This window comes from Convolutriloba macropyga, chromosome 4 (genome assembly GCF_964194025.1).
Source record: "Convolutriloba macropyga chromosome 4, txConMacr16.3, whole genome shotgun sequence".
In the NCBI taxonomy this organism is placed as follows: domain Eukaryota; kingdom Metazoa; phylum Xenacoelomorpha; order Acoela; family Convolutidae; genus Convolutriloba; species Convolutriloba macropyga.
This window is the reverse complement of record NC_134471.1, coordinates 54064930-54079343: the sequence shown is the minus strand read 5'-3', so window position 1 is coordinate 54079343 and position 14414 is coordinate 54064930. Positions and strand designations below refer to the sequence as shown.

The 14414-nt window shown below is 34.4% G+C and overlaps 1 protein-coding gene across 1 annotated transcript in view; it reads left to right on the top strand.

Annotated features, from left to right (window-relative positions):
• LOC142337757 (uncharacterized) overlaps positions 1-14414 on the top strand; it is a 68369-nt gene that overhangs the window by 17656 nt on the left and 36299 nt on the right. The window contains exons 7-8 of the mRNA XM_075387253.1: positions 3164-3437; positions 10300-10446. Coding sequence (XP_075243368.1) covers positions 3164-3437; positions 10300-10446 — 421 coding nt within the window. The remainder of the gene's footprint in view (positions 1-3163; positions 3438-10299; positions 10447-14414) is intronic.

The window sequence follows — 14414 nt, the reverse complement described above, 5'->3', positions numbered from 1 at the left end:
GTCTTTTTGTCAAAAATCAGCTAATGTGGCAACTTCTCTTTGATAAATCATATACTCAACGCCTCTTTCTACCTCGATGTAATTTTGTTTTATGAAATTGTACATATGCTAATCCGATTTTTGTAGTTTTTTCCGATTTTCGTCAGTTTTTTTGTATTTTGGTTGTAATTGCTAGAAATAGTCTATTTGTGCAACATGAGTGACTTGAATTTCGTTTCAATAAATATTCAATCATTTTTTGGCGTTGAGATTTTGAAAAACACTTAAAACTTTTCATAAATGCAGTCTTAAATGTTTTTTGACCATTTTTTTTTGCAAAATGTTTCAATGTTTCGTATTTATGAATTATGCTTTTTCCTTTTTTTGTTCTCTTCAGCATATATCTTTGTATCGGATGACTAGTTATCTTTTTTGTATGTCTTGAATGCTGAACAATGAAATGTATTTGTTTCCATTGAATTTTTTAAATTGATTTTTAACTTTCAAAAATCAAAAATTTCTTTTTGTTACAGTGTTCCTTACATTGTGCCCATATTCTTCACATTCTAGTTAGTATCATTCTGTCTTTATCCTGGCACCTACATTTTTTATCGGTATATTGATATTTTCATTTGTTAAAAATGAATGATTTCAGCGTTTTCTTAGATTTTCGTCATTTCTTTGGTTTGCAATTGATTTCATTCAACATAAGGCAGTACTGAGAGTTTGATAGCAAGCCTTTTCAAAAATTTCCACTTATGACTATTTACTGCAACGTTCTTCCGGTCTTGGAATTAATTAGTTTAAACGATTTTTTGCCTTTGAATATTCTTCTGCTGCTTATGTCTGTTCTATGATCAATTTAATTTTTGAATTAGTATGAAATCGTGTTGTCTAGCATATGTACAACGAGGAGCAAGTGTGTGTTGTTTTTCTGTTGTAATTGCAGTGATTAGAAGTGTAATTATAGGTGTTTTCTGATTTCTAATTTTGATCTTTTTGTTTCGAAAGGATTTAACTTAGTTTCTAAGGTTATTATCTGCCGTTTGCTTTCGCGATCTTTTTCAGATTAGAATCATGAATTATTTGAGGGCAATTGATAGCCTTGTCAGATTTCTCAGACTATCACTTTATTGACCACCTTAATTCGTCGGTTTTTTTAACGTTACCAAACCTTTTCAGTAATATAAAGTTTGGCTGCTTTTTGTTAATTGGTGGCAGTGGTTTAAGTCTCACCAATTTTTAGAGCAGACCTGGAGAGGTAGTGAGTTAATGGTTTAATACAAAAGGTAGTGGCTTCCACTGCAATTGCGGTTTTGTTAGTGAAGTTTTGACGCTTCGAGTCGCTTCCGGAATTCTTCCGGCTATGTTTTTTGTTTCGTCGTCTGACGCTCTTTTTTCGTTTTACATTTGTTCAAACTGCAAAGCTGAAAAAGTCAAATTTTCTGAATTACTTTTTCCTCTCGCTAACGGCATTTGCGCGCGTGACGTCTTTTCTCACTTGCTTTAGGAAACGTTTTTAGGTTATTTGCGTGATTAGATTTTGATCATACGTGACTTACCTCACTCAATAAAATGACTTTTGCACTTTAAAACTTAAGTTTAATTTGAGTTTGTCTAAGGTCAAAGGAACTCCTATGTGTATTAAAGGTCCCTAATATAAGGCTTCTGTGGAATGAATTTTAACAAGCTTTATTAATTTATCGCTGAATGTTTTTTAGCCTAGTTTTTTGAGCGGCGTCGATTTTTTTTTCAATTTAGATCTGTATGTTTCTATCTCTATTATATGGGACGTAGATCTATTCTTTCCCAGCTATTCCGGCAATCTGCCGGCTATGTTAACTTTTTCGTGAAAACATGCGCCTTTTTCGCTTTTAACTTTTTTCGGTGAATAGGTTTGAATAGGCTATAAATAGTTTAGGCTAGGTTTTGTACTGCTTTAAAAATTTTTGGCTTTGAAATTTTTTAAGTTATTACGAGTTTTCAGTTAATTTTAGTTCTTTCGTTTTATCGGATTTTAAAACTGTTTTTGCTATTTCCGCAAGTTTTTGTTTTGCTCATTTTTGACCCCCACCCCACTCACTACCTAATGCTAGCGTCCTTACACCCCAGTTGGCTACTACAGTTGGTTGCTCTCAAACGAAATTTGTTGCAATTATATTATTTACGCTGGTCTTTCTTTGCATTTTTTTGCCAGCTTTTTGTCTGATTGTTTTTTTTTCAAGCACAAAAACGGGATAAACAGGTAAAACATGAAAAGCATTAAGTTCACTGAGAGCCTTACGTCTCTAAAAAGCTAGAGTCTCTAAAAAGCGATTCACCGAAAAAGAGTATCAAATTCATGGCGTGAAGGGCGGTGCTTAATTTGATCCACCCCGCCACCCCCCACCACTCCACCGCTCGATCTCATTCCTTCCGTAACCCCGCATGCTCGCCCTCTAAATGGTGATTATGGACTAATGTAATGATATTTAAATTGTTTTTTAGCGTTTTAAAATTTTCGGTTAATTGGATCAAATTTTGCGCTAATTTAAAGTTTTTTTCGCCCATTTGTTTGATTTTTCAGTTTTCAGCGATTTTTTCCTATTGTTTTAGCGCTTATTGGTAACTGAATTGAACCGGGTGAGCTTTTTCCTTTATGAATTGGAAAATTTTTCTTTATAAAAATCAAAAATGTTTGAGCTTATTGTGAGTGGCCATGGATCGAGAGGCCAGTGGTTCGAACCATGAATTAAATTGCCTCGCCTGTCGTTCAAGAGCAATTCTTCCGACATTTGTCGGTTTATGTTTTAATAGGTCAATCGTGTGAATTTTTTGTCATGCATGACTTACCTCGCTCAATGAAATGAATAATCATTTCAAATCTGCTTTTTGAAAATTCATCCGTGCGACTGAGTTGAGTGCGTGATGTCACTCCTGGGGGACCGAATTTTGTTCATTCGTATGATTACGCTCTTGGTCATGAATGTGTGTCACTATAATGGAAAGTTATTTGAAAACAGTTATTAGAAGCAGCAATAAGCTATAAAGATTTTTAATCAAACCATAACATCTGAGCAATAATCAAAAAGAAGAAATCTTTCTAAAAATCTAAAGATCTACAATTTCAAAGATCTACAAAGCTATCGCGGCTATTTTCCGACAATCTGTCAGGTAAGTTTTCATCGGAGATTATCTTTTTTAGTGAGAAGGGAGAGTTCGTGCGATACTACTCACAGAGGGAGCAAGTCAATTACATAATTGAATCTCTGGATGCTCTCTGTCTCGAGAAAGCCCTACATGCCCGTCTTATGCAGCTGCAATCCGTCTTCACCAAACAGATGGCCGTAACGATGGAACTGACTCAGAACATGGAAGACCAATTAGCTAACCAAGGAATAAGTGAAGACATGGAAGTTAAAATGGTTTTCACTGAAGATCTGATGGCGTTTGAAGAGTTCGTGAAAAATCAAGAAAATGTGAGATTGATACATTTTTAGGTTCTTATACATTACAGCCCGCAAGTTGTTTTGCAGCTTATTAAATGTTGACAAATTTAAACAAGGAGGCTCTCGGACAAGAACGTGCGCACATAATTGTTAAACATTTTCAAAGTTTGTCACAACAAAACGAATCCCCCAGTACGTTATTCCCCCCCCCCGTTACAGAGCACGTGCCATTACATAGGAAATCATTATGTAAAAGTATGGCACGTGCGTCTCGGGGGTGCAAATAATATGCGCCCACTAAGCTGGGGGGACAAAAACGGAGAAGATCCGAATATTTAAATGCCAGAAATTTTTCACATTAAAATTTACTCAATGAACTCTTATCAAAAATATATTATAAAAGCATGTCCACCTCCATAACTCTATCTAATAGGGAAGTTGAGAACGATGTTTATTGCTTGCTAGAATGATCAGTGTTGTTCAAAATAGTTAGACCTGTTGGAGCAGTACCTCCAAATAATTGATATCATTTTTAAGCAACTAAGTTTTTAGCAATTATATAAGTGCTGCGGTTTTTTTTAACGCAAGTTTTTGCTTGCCTGAATTTTCGTCTTCAAAAACGGGATAAACAAGGCTCCGTAGGGCATTAAGAGACGTAAATTCATGCTATAAGTGAGTTTGAGCCTTGTCCCTTTAACCCCCCCACTCCACCAGCCCCGTTTCCACCCATAGCCCCGAACAATAGCCCCACCCGCGCTCTCCCCCAACCCCTCTAAATTAGGCTAGAGCTAGCTTCCCTAAGCAGCGCAGATAGTTACGAAGCCATCTGCTCGCCAGTTGTTTAAGAGTGATTCGTCCGACGTTAGAAGAACTCCACGTCAAAATGTACGCCCATAAAGATTTTCAATGGCATTGAAAGAATCTGGTGGCCTGAGTTTATAAATATTGAGCAAATAGGAAAAAAAACATTTTTTAATAGCCGCACAGCGATAGCTGGGGCTATTATTGGCCTTCTCTTGGTTTTTATTACAATTCAAAGAATTTGAATTGTATTGGGGCGCTGTCTTTTTTTTAAGATCTGTTCAAACATTTTCATGACTTTTGAAGTCAAATTGGAGTAGTGATTTTGGTCACGCCGAAACAGGAAGTGGAGCGAAAAAGCGAGTGGTTTTGCGGCGTGAAATTTTTTGCTCTAAATTTAAAGTAGAGTGAGAAAACGGTGTTTGAACAAAAATTCGGTTTCTCGGTAGTGGTTTTTTGTTCACATGCGGCAATTTCACTCTGATTTTTACTGTTTTTTCGATTTTTTGGATCGGATTTTCTGAATGGTTTTCCCAATCCATTCACAGCTCATGCTAGGCCTAGTTTTTTGTTTGAATTAAAATTTCGTTTCTCGCTAGGGTTTTTTTTTGCTCACATGCGGCATTTTGATATTGATTTTCTGTTTTTTTTCTTATTTTTTTGTTCTGATTTTTTTAAAAAGGTTTTCTGAATTCACTCATAGCCCATTCTAGGTTTAGATTTTCTGTTTAGTCAATGAAAATTCTTTGAATTGTACGTCAGGACTTGTCCTGCTATGTTTTTTTATTTGGTCTTGATTTTTGTTACGACCATATGACGTCACAGCCACTTTTTGTTCATTCGTTCATGCAATTTCAACTGAATTGCATGTGTGACGTCATTTTTCGCTCTTAGTGGAGCGAGTTTTTTGTTCATGCGCGTGATTAAATTTTTGGTCACACTTGACTTACCTCACTCTCAAAAATGACTTCCTCACTTTGAAGTTGACTTTTATTTACTTTTAATTCAAAGAGATAAGGTCAAATGGGTGTGTGTCACTCTAAATGAAGTTTATTTGAGATCAGCTAATAGAGGCAGCAATAACTTATACATATTTTTAATCAAAATTTAACAGATCAGCCTTCAGTGAAAAGACGAATTTTTTTGGTCTGTCTTTTTTACTGTTTTTTTAGACTGCCGATCTGCGAATCTATTGCGGCTATTTTCTGGCAATCTGCCAACTATGTTTTTTGTTCGACCCACTTAGATTCGGCCTTTTCTTCAGTACAGTATTCTTAGTCTCTCTTCTAATTCACAATCAAAAGTAAGCCAACTCAGTTTGCTTCCATTTGAATAATTTGAATACTATAATCAGCGAAAAATTACGAAGGAAACGACAACTCCCGGAAACTGGAATCTATCATGTCAACTCAAACGGCGATTATTTAGGCTTTTTTTTATTAATTCATCAATCATGACCTTCAGTTTTTCAATGTGTCCGGCCTCAATTACTGTTTCAACCCAATGGAATGTAGAACAAATTAACGCAAATAAGTCCAAGTGCAAAATTAAAAAATGGGATAAATCCATAATGCTTCATATAAAGCTTAATATATAAAGCTTAGTGCATAAAGTTATCAAGCTAGAGTATGCTACTAACTGTTCATAGTGTTAAGTTTATTATATTCCTATTTAGAGGCCAATTTCACCATGTTTAAAGAATCAAATGAAACTGTGGACCACAATTGAACGCTTTTCGACGTATATATTTTTAATAACGTTTTGACCGGAAAAAATATTTTGTGACGCTTGACTTCACAACGGCTGTATTAATTGAAAATAATTTTTTCACTAAGTGGAAAAAAATTAATTGCAAAAGCAGAGATCGGTAAGTTGACGTCGGTTGTTTGTTTTATAGTAACTATTGGTTTTTCAATATGGAGGGAGAGACCAGTTTCCGGAAACGTTTTTTCATTCCTCTCAAGTTTGTAGCAATTATATTAGTCCTCTCGGTTTTTCTTAAGCGATTTTTCGCTTGACGGATTTTTCGTCTGACCCATTTGACTTTTCGTCCTCAAAAAAGGGATAAACAGGTAGCGTCCAATGGACATTAAATTCTCTTAGAGCCTTTCAGCTCACAAGTCTCTAAGTATGCGATTCACAGAAACTGTTTTGGAGACTTATACTTATGGTGTGAAGGGCGGTTCTTAGAGGTTGACCCCCACCCCAACAACAGCCCCCTCTCACTTCACCCCCCAATCCCCAGCCCTGCACATCGTTCAGACCGTAAGAGCCCGTGCAGCCAAAACCCCCCTCCCACCGTTGCCTCACCACCCCCCCCCCCACTGTTTCTCCACAGTCACGCACTTCACGCCCCTTCAATTAAGCTAAAGCTAGCCTCACTAAAACGTGGCTAGCTACTGACGAAGTGAACCGCTAGCCGTAGTCGGTTATGTTAATTTTTTTTTCATTAATTGTCACATATTCCTTCGATCGAAACCATTGACGTTCAAAACTTTTAATTGGCTGTGTGATCGTCTTTTAGCCTCAAAAACCGGCATAAATATTTTGAAACGCCAAAAAATTTAAGAAATCTCAATAGGTGAAAGCTTTGAAAATCAGTGTTTTTTGTGATCGATTGACTTTAAAGTAAACTTTATCGCTTATTTAACAAATATCATGGTTAACCTTCGAGTAGTTATTTCAAATTGTTTTCTGTGATCAACAGTTGATTGTAAATTTGTATTTGAGCCAAATTAACATCGGTCTTTTGATGCCAATAATATTACAAACTGTTTTTTTGTCCAGCAGCGGCAACTAAATTTTGAACAACTGGGCAGAACATAATCAACGTTTGGAAAAAGAAGTAAATTGTTTTTTGAATTTTGAAAATGCTGATTTAATTGCTAATAATTATTGACATTTCGCTGGCACGAGCGGCACTTAGATTTATCAAGATGAAACGTTTTTAAAAACTAAGAGTGTCGGAATTTTGAACAAAAACTCTTCAAAGTGATTGACAAATTGAAAGTCAAGCAAATGTCCACCAAACAATAAACTACAACTTTAAAAAAAAGCAATTACTTTACAAATTTCTGAGAGATCTAAAGTTAAATTTTAATACGCTAAACGGGCTCTCTAATGATAACACTGATATCAAAATTGATGGAGCAAAAACAATAGTTCCTCCTCCAATAAAGTGTGTAGGGCCTGGACAACAAGGAATCTCGGTGTTTTTGTCTTCTTTGTTCTGAGCTTACACTTGATCCTATTGTTTGATATGTAAGGCAAAACCTTGTTGGTTTGTATGCTGAAGAGCATATAATTAAAACTTTAAAAGATAGTAATGTTTTTGAAAAAAAATGTATCGGAGATCATTTTCTGCACCTATTTACTTTACTATAAAAATATTAGACCAGAGGGAAGAAAATTCAATTTTCGATTTCAAGAGGAAATTTATTTCAATATCAATTTTTGAGCCGCTATTACTGAGTGTATTATGAGACTTGTTATCAGTAAAATGTTTTCAGCAAAATTTTATCACTTTTTTAGCCGAGTGAGAAAAGTGTTTGAACAATAAATATTTCTGGACAGTAGGTTTTCTTCTCACGGAAATTTGACTGGTGTTTTAACTGCTTTCTGCATTTTTTGATCCTATTTTTTAGCTCTGTTTTTTTATCGTCAAAGAAGATACTTTTGGATTTGGGGATGTTTTTACGCTATGTTTTTACCGCTTGAAGAGGTGAATTTGTGTTCAACAGATTTCTACTAACTGATGGTTAGTATTGGTTTTCTATCGGCCTTTTTGGTTCGTTTCCGGAGTATTCCGGATATGTTTATTCTTCGGGTTTGTTCATGTCTTGAGCTCCAACTTGATCAAATTCTTTGATTGTAATTCAGACCAAAAAAATTGTTTTGCTTCACCCAATTTTGCCGCTTTTTTTATTTTGCAAAGCTTTTCGACTTATCTAAGCTGGTTCATTCGTCGCTTATTTCGCTCAGCAATTTTAGACACAACTTGCTCACTAGAAAGTTTAAAGAAGAAACGATTCAGTATCAAACATGATATTAAATTATAAACACGATAAACCTAGAAAACCAGTTTTAGGTTCCTGGTTTTTGAATAGTTGTATTAAGTCCTAGTTACGATTTTTAATGCTTTTTCGTTAATATACTAGCCTCCGTATGTTCAACAGGAGCGTGTCTAACTACGATATCCTTTCAAAATAGCTGAAACTGTAATCTTTTTTGTGAAATTATGGATTTTCTGTTTTTAGAGCATACTTGAAATCATCAAATTTGTTTGATCCTTTTTGACCCTTAGCTCAAACAATGAAGTGTCTTCTGTACTCACTGATTAAACCGAAAATGAGAATTTATTATACGAATGCAATAAATTGTTTTGGAAGGCTGCGATAGCCCGCTATTATTGTCCTTCTCTTGGTTTTTTACGACTCGACGACAAGTATTGGTATCTGTTATTTTTTCAATCATTTAGAATCTCTTAGCTCACGATATCAAGTCCGCACGTGAAAATAGGTTTTAAGGTCGATCTACTGAAAAAAATCAAATGCCGAGTAGTTTTACAATGGTTTTTTATGGATGAGCTTCATTCATCACTTGATATCGTAATTTACAGAATTCAAAAATAATTATTCTGTTTTCGTTTTTTGATGGTTTTTGTTGTTTGATGTGTCCTATCTTGTGTTGGTAGTTGTTTTTTTGTTAATTTCTTTTTGTTAATTACTATCAGCTGGTAAGCCATAATTTCAGATTTCAAAAACAGAAAATCCATAATTTCAGATTTCATATTTTGGTATAGTTGATCTTTGAATTGAATTCTATAATGAGGTACAGTTTTCCTACTGTTTTTCATTTCGTCGACAAAAATGTTGTTAGGACCATATAACGAAACGCTAACTTCAAGTCTGCTTTTTTTGTTCACACAATTTTCACTGAATTGAATGCGTAATTTTTCACTCTTAGTGAAGCCATGTTCTCTGTTCATTCGCGTGATTGTTTTTGGTCACATGTGACTTGCCTCACTCACCAACTTTGTCGTTCGATAGCAATTCGTCCACAATTATTCGGTTATGTTAAGGAGAAAGTGTTTGGGCAGAAAGTGTCTCAAGAAGTGTGCTAAGATTTATTTCTTTGTTTTCTCTACGAGTCAAGATTTACGATAATTTGTCAAATTTCAGACTTTGATTTTTTGTTTATTTTCGAGACAAATGCTGTAATGAGGTAGACAGTGATTGATTGGTTGCGGTTTTATTCAAGTGCAATTTTGACTCGGTTTACGTGTTTTGCAGCTATGTTTTTCATTTCATTGGCAAGATTTTTGTTACGACCATAGGACGTCAACCTCACTTAAAATGTTTTTTTGTTTATTCATGCCATTTTTACTGAATTGAATACGTGACGTAATTTTTCACTGTTTTTGAGAGAGTTTTCACGTAAAATTTTTTGGTTAATCTCACTAAAAAATGATTTTCCCCTTCTCTCAGAGAGACTTTTGGTGATTTTAATTGCAGGAGATTTGGTCAACTTTGTTACGATCATAGGACGTCAACCTCACTTAAAATGTTTTTTGTTTATTTATGCCATTTTTACTGAATTGAATGCGTGACGTAATTTTTTACTGTTTTTGAGAGAGTTCACGTAAAATTTTTTGGTTAACCTCACTAAAAAATGATTTTCCCCTTCTCTCAGAGAGACTTTTGGTGATTTTAATTGGAGGAGATTTGGTCAATTGACTCTTTCACTCTAATTATAGGTTATTTGCGGGAAGCTACTAGAAACAACGCATATTATACAATTTCTTCTGAATCGAAATATGAGATCTCAGCAATTAATTTAAAAACGAAGCTATCGCAGCTTTTTTCTGCGGATCTGCCAGTTATGTTTTTATATAAACAAGGATTTTAATTGAAACCACTCATGAATTTTGAGGAATATCGAGAGTGGGTCAAATTGACAGAAAAATCAGAACTTGGCTAGCCAATAGTTCCTCCCCTCATTAAATTCTCCGAACAAAAAGTTCCTTTTAGTAACACATTGAAATGAAATACTTCTAAGAATTGAATGGTATTGTTACCTCTTCTGATTTCAGCTCCGAAACAAACAAGGGGACGGTTCTGTGGTACTGGAAGAATTTTATGCCCTGAATGATTCAGATGAACTTTTTGATTCAGGGCAATTTGATTCAGAAACCCTCAACTGCATACAAGTCAATTACAATTGTGACAAATATGAAAAGGTGAAGATTAAGTACTGGCAAATTACGAGATGTTGCGATAATACTGAATTTTCTGAGTTTAAATTCATTTCCTGCAGAATTTTGTACTCTATTGTCCCGCAAAGAAGCGGAGGGTTGGAAGAGTCCAAGTATTTTGAGCAAAACGAATTTTTGGCAAGATAAACTATTAAAGATTGAGAGGATAAAATTGTTTTCAATGTTTATTGCACACAACGTCCAGATGATTTTACAAACGAGACTTGGTAACGTTAGTTAGTTAACACATTGTTTCTACTGCGCCTATGTGCGAAAGTGTTCCTCTGCTTTTTAATAAAGGAGCATAAAATTTCAGCAATTATAGAGGGATTCCTAAAAATCGCAGTCACCGATAACAGTAGAAGTTATCTAACTAATCTCAAACCAAGTTAGCAATGATTTTAGTTCTCCTCGCTTTTCCTTTTATGGGGGTTCTCTCTTGATTGATTTGACGCTTGAGTGACTTTCTCATCTTTTACTTCTCGATTTTTGCGTTTAAGTTTCATTCATTAAAATTTACTGAAATTTTTTTTTTACGTCAAATCAAAAGTGCGCTGAAATTACTGTCAGTTTTAGTAGCTGTTGCAGCCATTCATTCTGCTTATTCTTTTACAATCCAGGAATGAGTAATTACAGTCCAAGATTATTTAATAGCCGCAAAGCGATAGCTGAGGCTATTATTGACCTCGAGCTGGTTGTTACGAGTTGGTTTTATGCCGTGTTGGTTGTTTCGAGTTGGTTGTTACGACTCGAAGAGGAGTATTAGTTTATTTTACCAAAAGTGCCTTTCGTTCAGATGGTGTTTTGACCTAAAAGTGAACGTTACTGAAATTGTTGTGTGAACTAGAATTTTTTCTGAACGAGAAGTTTTTGTTCATGCGCTGCGTGGAGTGAATGACTTTTTGACTAAGAAAAGTGTTTTTGAGAAAATGGCACATATATATAATCTTTCTTCGTCCATTTGGCTCATTTTTTTCTTGTAGTATGGCTTTTTTGTTGAATTAGTTTTTGGTAGACGCTGCATCAATATATAGCACTCTGCAAATGATATTTTAGTGTTGTTTTATAGCCTAATAACACGTTTCTAAGTCAAAATCTCTATTATCAATTTTAAAATTAATTTAGTAATTTTTCAGTAATTTTTGTTTTTGGATCCACGAGTGAACTTTTTGCAATCAATGTATGTGTTAACGTTACTCTGATAATTCATATAGGAGGGCCTCAGTTTTTTGGTATTCTAACATTGCACGCGAAATAGTCCACTTTTAGCGGTTTTCTCCGTTCTTTCAGGTTATGTTCGTATTTTGATTGATTGTGTTGAAAAAGGCTGTATTTGCTTTGTCAGGGCATTAAATGTTGTGTTGCTGATAAATAAATATTTTTACGTTAAGTTTTTGAATGTCTATTTTTAGAATCATTTGACTTGTTTTGTCCAACATACCTTGCTGGTTTTAATCTTTGAATTTTGTTCTAACCGATGTATTTTTGGCAGGAGGAGGAGTATGTGTTTTTACTGAACCTTTAATAGTAAACAAAGAGATGTACTCGTTTTTCTATCTAATTTTCCGTAAATTTAAAATCTCAAGATTATGAAAATACCTTTTTTGTTAATTCTTTTATACAATGCGTACGAACCCTCAACGTACTTTTGTCGCCTTTTTTTCTTTCATATGAATTTGCCATTACCTATGATTTTATTGACTCTGCCTTTGATTTCTGAAAAAAAGTGTTGATATCAATTCACATTATCGAGCTCTGTAATTTAGTTGACTTTACTATTTTTCTACTGATATTATGACTGAAGTTACTGTTTGCGTTTCTTGATGATCTTTCTATTTAATTAATTTCGATAGTTGAGTTGGTGTAGTTAAGTTTTGAATGACGATAACGTTGTTTTGTATTGCTTACTTCTTTTATGTCGATGCTGAAATTTACCTCGTTTTCACAGAATTATAAAATGTTACCGAGTGAATTAACTGTGGCAGAGAGTAATGAGGCAAAGAATTATTGCTTTCAGATAATGGTTTTGTCAATCGTGGTTCTGTTTTAGGAAACTCTGACGCTTCGAGTCGCTTCCGGAATTATTCCGGCTCTTTTTTTAATTCGTCGTCAAGATTTTTGTTACAACCATCTGACTGGTTGTTACAACCATTATTACATAGAGTTAAATTCGTTTTTCAGTATTCTAATATGAGCAGAGTGCGTTGGGAGGGCACAGATCAGTTTGAATGTCAGATTTTTGTTTCTTGCAGTCAATTTTGGCTACTTTTGATTGCGAAAAGTAAGTTAGATCCTTTGAATTCTTTCCAAAAAATTGGTTTTTACATGGTGGAAATCAGTCCCATTCAAAAACAAAAACCAGGTTTTTAAATTTGGTAACTAAAATCTGTACTGCAGGTAATTGTTAAGTTACTTTAAATGGTTGATTGTAATTTTACGCAGATTTGATTGAACTTTTTAGCTAAATGGCTTCCTACAATTTTTGAATTGGCCATTTTCGCGAGTAGTTAACAATTTCCCTTCAAAATAGCTTAGTTTTTGTAACCCAATTTTTTAAATTCTTGCAAGTCCCATTTTTTAACATAGCAAAACGCATTTTAGTTGCACGCTCGGTCAAATTTGGCCGTTGTGCCCATTTGGGCTGCCTCTGCGGTGTAAATGTGGGTCATGTTCATATGAATTTTTTTCGCTATTAGCTTCTTTGAGGTATCTGTATCCCTCTGTCAGCTCTAAACCTGAAGTTGGCAAATTGTGTTTTATATTCTAGTTCTTTGTCAATTCCATTTCTTGTTATTTTTTGGCAGTAAGGGTTTGAGGAAGTGTATAATGTGCCATTGTGTTACTTTTCCAGCCTAATGATGTTTTTGAATATATGAACTCCGAATTTTTGTTTGTTATTTTTTCAATTAGTTCCTATGTAATTGCCACCCTCATTTCAAAGCCGGCAATGATAGGGTCATTTTTTTTTAATTCGAAAAACTTGAATTGCATTGCAGCGCTGTCTTTTTTTTTAGCATTTACGCATTTTTATTTGTTTTTGAAGTCAAATTAGTGATATTTTTGGTTGTGTCGAAACAGGAAGTTGAGTTAGAAAGCTAGTGGTGTTGTGGCTCTCAATTTTTAAACTTCAATTTTCGATTTTTAAACTGTAATTTTCTCGAGTTTTTTTAAAGGTTTTTTTCTAAGTGCTTTTCTGAATATTTTCTTTTTTTTGTAGGCCTATTTTTTGTTTCGTCAATAAAGTTTTTTTTCAATTGTAGTTCAGGAGTTGTCGTGCTATGTTGTTTTCACTTCATCGAATATTAATTTGCTGTGGCTTTACCTTAGTATACTGCTTGTTCACCACTGTGCGTGAAATGCTTTACACTTCTCTATCCTGGTTTCACTGTGCTCTCTTTGTGCTCAAATCGATTTTAAACAGCAGTTGCTCAACAAAACAATCTAAAACCAATACCAATAAAATGAAATACCACAAAAAGAAACCAAAAGTAGAGAAGGAATAACCCATAAAGCCCAATTTTAGAAGCCCATTACTTGAAATTGGATTTTATGAGTTTTTGTTACCATCTCTTATGCTGTTAGTTTTGGTACTAACCCTTGTATCCTCTCATTATGAAACTTCGTCTAACAAAAATATATCCATTTATGAAATGAAAAAAAATTCGCACTTAAAAATGTATTTTATACAACAATCAATCTTTTCCATATTTTCTGTTCTTCCGATCCCAATCGTGGCTATGAGATTCAGTAGCGGCTCTTTTCCGGCGATATGCCGGGTGTGTTATGATTTTTGTTTTTGGGTTTTTAAGTGCTCGCAAATGAAGTTTGAAACAATTACTGGGTGTCTTTTTTTATGCAATAATTTTGATAGGCTGTTTTAACTTTTTTAGTGATTTTTGCGTTTCAATTTATCGAATTTTTCTCTTATGAGCATTTTTAAGCAGCTCAACTTA